General features: G+C 30.8%; 1 protein-coding gene across 1 annotated transcript in view; it reads right to left on the reverse strand.

The window, feature by feature from the left end:
- Window positions 1-702: 702 nt before the first annotated feature.
- dap1b (death associated protein 1b) overlaps window positions 703-4,989 on the reverse strand; it is an 8,844-nt gene continuing 4,557 nt past the window's right edge. Inside the window, exons 2-4 of the mRNA NM_131573.2 lie at window positions 4,487-4,574; window positions 3,471-3,534; window positions 703-1,178 (exon numbers count right to left, since the gene is read on the reverse strand). Of these exons, the coding sequence (NP_571648.1) occupies window positions 1,062-1,178; window positions 3,471-3,534; window positions 4,487-4,574 (269 nt within the window). The 3' untranslated portion in view covers window positions 703-1,061. The remainder of the gene's footprint in view (window positions 1,179-3,470; window positions 3,535-4,486; window positions 4,575-4,989) is intronic.

Raw genomic sequence — 4,989 nt, forward strand, 5'->3', positions numbered from 1 at the left:
ACCGCTAGATGACGTTTATTTCAAAGAAGCACCACCCTGTACTAAAATAGCAGACTCATTGACGCATTCCTTCCAATAGACAACATCAGGGTAGGCGACATCTAATGTGTATAAAGCTATTCACGTCGTATCATGCTCAACTCTGCAAAACCCTTTTACGCTCTTTGAGAGTATTTGTGTGATTTCAGAGAGATATTTAAGCACATATGAAGTAACAGTACCGTCTGTGTTACACAATGCAGTATTTAGCTCGCTCGTAAACATCGCTGCTGTCCTCAGATCATTGTCTGAGCAGAAGTTTCATCATTAGCCCAGACTGTCAGATGTTCTTCATCTCAGGAGCTGTATTTTTAGTTGCTTGATAACAGATATAAGGCGAGGTTTGGTTGTTGTGGACGCTGCCAGATGGGCTTTTATTCATTTTGGCATGACAGGAGCGAACAGCTAATAACATACTTCAGCCGTCTGTCTCAGACAAATATATTATTATTATTTTAATTTAAAAAAAAGAATAAAAAAATAAAATAATAATAATAATAATAATAATACAGACAACGGGTTTCTTTTTGCAGTTAAAAATCAAACCAGAGTTCAAAAACTAAGGAGAATTTTACAAAAATGATCATAATTTCTGAAGTCAACTATTGAATGTACTGTACCGCCACCTGATGGTCAAGAAATGAAACTACAGCCACAATTTGATTTGCTGGAAAAATTACTTTACTGGTATGAAAGTCTCATTTCTGTGAAACATGGTGTCTCACTGATTATCAAAAATAACTCCATGCATATTAATGCTATAATCAAATGCCAAGCACATTCAGTAAAGCAGCAGGCAGAGCTTTAATTCACACTGGGTTAAAGATTTCACAATGCAACGCAAGAAGAAAGAAAGATTTACCTCAAGACTGCAAAGCTACAAATAAACCAAACAACCTGAAGAGAATTACAGCGGGTTTGTTTCAATGCTACGAGTAAGTGATGGTCATGATGCTCCACGTTCACCTAAAAATACACGTCCTCCTCCTGGTTGCCTGAAGCTCAGCGGACGCCTTTTTGGCTCAGAACTTGCGTGGCTGTTGAATGCAGGGGATGCGGGAGATGTGCGGTTTCTCCACGCTCGGTCTGACCCGACTGTGTCGCACGGAAACTGGAGTCTCTGGGAAATCATGACCCAACTGCAGAAGACAAACAACAAATGTTAAATATAGGGTCAGATTTACAACGATTAAGTGATTAAATCATAGTTTGAAGATTCAGTTGTCTTATACAAGATTCAACTGCAGAGCTCAACAATAAAGACAGTAGACAGGATAGTTACTAGCCTGATCGGGACACTGCTGCCTTGACACTAAATTTTAATTTGCCTGCGACAGTGCGACTATTTGTCAATTGCGTGCATTTAATAAAAATAATAAAGAAACCGTTTCTGTTTAAGCCTTTAAATGCTGCCGTCTCTGTGATGTCAAACACCATATTGCTCTTCGGTTCCTCTTATCTGATTGGATGTTGCGAGCATGTTTTTTTTTTTTTTCCCCCCATAACCTGGTAACAACCAGTATAGTGAAGAGACTGCAGCATGACAGCAAAATCAAATTATGAGGCTAAAAGAAAACATCTTGGAAGCAGACATTTACATGGGTACAACACAACGAAAAAAGTGGTTTTTCACTTTTTTTGGGTTTGCCGTCAGTTCGGCAGGTCAGGCACCTTTTGTTTTGCAATAAAATACCTGCACATTAGCCATGGACATTTTTATTACTTAACACTTCGAATTTTGCTCATTCTACATTTATTAACATTTAAATAAATAAATTCTAGATTTTTTTTTGGTGGTGCCAGTGAAAATGTTGGCAAGTAAATATCTAAAACCACTGGCCTGATTGGGCCAGAAGAAAATTTATACAATATATAATTAAAATAAATAAATAAATATAATAATAATAATAATAATAATAAATAATAAATAATAATAATAATAATAATAATAATAATAATAATAATAATAAGCTTTAGTAAAATAACAGACTTGTGCTAAAAATAACAAACCCAAATAGAAATTAAATAGAAAATTTAAAAAGAAATTTGAAAGAATTTAAGTAAATTTAATATAATAAATATTATACTTAAATTATTATAAAACAATATTAACAACATATTACAAAATATCAAAACAAAATAAATCATTAAAATGTTTCATTCGTTCCTATAATTAAAATAATACTTAAAAAAATAAAAATTTGAGTGTCATTGTTGTTATTATTATTATTATTATTATTATTATTATTTACAATTGTATACATCCAAAATGTGAAACCAATTTGAAACTGTACTTATAAAACTTGGCTTCTAGTTTCATCAACACTTTTATTAAAATGGTTATTACTAAACCTTAGTTATTATTAAAATTAGTAACTTAAAGTTAGAAAATATATAGAAAGAGTTCAAATAAAGATTCATCGGTCAGGTTTAATTGAAAAATCATATGAATAAGTAAAGAAATGATTATAATAATAATAATAAAATTATTAATAAAATAAAAATAATAATAAAATACTTTGTAAAGCTAAAAAACAAACAAAGAATAAATATTGTAAACAAATTTGAATTTTTTTAAAGTAAATTTAATACAATAAATATAATTATACTTTAAACAAACATAATTAAATAATTTAATTAAAATATACATTTAATTTAAAAATAATTTATAAATAATAAATTGATATACTTAAATAGTATTATAATTACATATAAATATAATAAAATAGCTTTACTTTGATTAAAATGGTTATGTAAAAAATAACTTAGTAACTCAAGTTACAAAATATATACTTAATAAAACTACATTACTGTTATAAATCTCATTTTAAAAAAAACTAAAATAGTAACTTAAGCTAGACAAACCGAAACAAGTAAAAAAATAATAATAAAATGCATTAATATTATTATTAAATGTAAAAATGACAAAGTAAAACAAAAATGGCATTTAACAGTTGCTTGGAAGCTGACATTTCTACAGCTAAACAAGTAAACCATTGACCACAGTTTACCATTAACCACTGCTTTTAGTGTGTCAGTAAAGCCAGAGACCACAGATCATTGCAGTGGGTTGATGAGTTCAGAAAATGAACCTGTACTAAACTGAACTGAATGAATGATCTGCGCCCCAGTTGTCTTGTAGTCCAATTATAAAAAGAAAAATGCCCAGGTAAAAAAAAAATCTGCATGCATCAGTGCCCGTGTAGAGATTTACATGCATTAAAAAAGCATTCATCTTTAACTACGACAGCTGCTACAGTACCAGAGACATATCAAAGCATGCAAACTACAGAACTGCATTCTCTGCACGCATGCAATGATATGGCATGAAGTGCAACAATGGAGTTAATTGTTAAATATACATGACATTAAACAGTGTAACATGTCTTAAGTTCTATGAATAAAGTCAAAAATAAATACGTGCAACAAACCTTCTCCAGTGGTCCAGACAGAAGAAGACTCAGATGCTGCATTCTGGACGGGGCCAGCACAGACCTGCACAACAAATCAGCACAAAATAAAACCAGAACACACAGCACTGAATTACAGCACTAGCAGCCGATTAGCCTACAAGGTGACGTCATAGTTCGTCCACTCTATTGTATGTTATGTCACATACTCAGTTTAATAGTAACATCTAAAAGGACGCAACACACGTCTTTGGATTGTGGGAGAAATTGGAGCAGCTGGGGCTCTAACCAGTGACGATCTTGCTGTGCTTACCACTGCGCCCCACACAACTCTTTAACTTTTCTAATTTGGACTGTAATGTAACTTACTGAAAATAAATTGCAGCTAAAGTGCTGTATTCACATTTGAAGCACCATTTATCGTGTGGTATATGCATTTACAAAGTGAGATGCATACATTCACTGTAAAATACAGTAACGTTCACAAGGCAAGTTTAAAATACATTAAATAACTGTCCTACAGTAAAATACAGATCATATTACCGTTAAATACTGTGTAATTTAATTACAAAAACCATTAACAGTAAGCATAACAGATCATTTGTATAGCTGCTTTGGATAACTATTGTGAAGAGTCATGCAGTACAAATAATGGATTTGAAACTTCATGCAAAGCAGCACTGAATCATTTTTAGCAACACGTTTCTGCTTCATTACTTTTCAGATGCATGCAGGAACATTAAAACAAATGCAAAAAAGTTCATGCATTTTAAATCTTCCATGCATTATACTTTTGATTAATTGCTTTTAGATGATTTGTTGCATGCCAGAATGAAATATAAAGCCCTCAGGAATAGAAGTCACTGCCAGTGGTTTTTAGAAAACCACTGCACATTCTGTCTTACTCCCAGATTTTATGAAACGTGTTCATTAAGTTGAGCAAACTCCCAGAGACATTGGCTCAGGAGGGAGGAAAGGAGGTGTTTAAAACAGCTAAATTTAATTTCTTCTCCTCTGCAGGATTTGAGTGCATGTACCTGGGTTTGTCTGTTTTCCTGGTCTCCTTCTCCACATTGGCGTTCTCATCAGCGCTCTTCTTTACCACTCTTTTTCCTCCTGCTTTCACTGAACATGAATTAAATAAAAAAAGGTTCACTTCAACTAACGCAATTAGCTAAAACACAAACTTATTTATCTACTTTTATTTAAGAAAACACGAGACGATAAAACTCTGGAATGTCACACTAGTTGATGAAATATAAATATAAATCAATATAAGTATAAAATTAAATATATAAAAAAAATTTAATTAATATCAAATAAATATAAATAAAGATTAAAAAAATAAAAACCATTAAATAAAACCATTTAAATAAATATGAAAAAAAAATCTATAAATAAAAAAAATAAATAAATAAATTTAAAAATTATATAAAAATAAATGAAAACAAACAAAAATAAATATTAATAGATATAAAAATAAATATAAAAAAATTATCAAATTAAAAATAAATATTAATTCATTAAAATATATAAAATA

The sequence above is a fragment of the Danio rerio genome, chromosome 9 (genome assembly GCF_049306965.1).
Source record: "Danio rerio strain Tuebingen ecotype United States chromosome 9, GRCz12tu, whole genome shotgun sequence".
In the NCBI taxonomy this organism is placed as follows: Eukaryota; Metazoa; Chordata; class Actinopteri; order Cypriniformes; family Danionidae; genus Danio; species Danio rerio.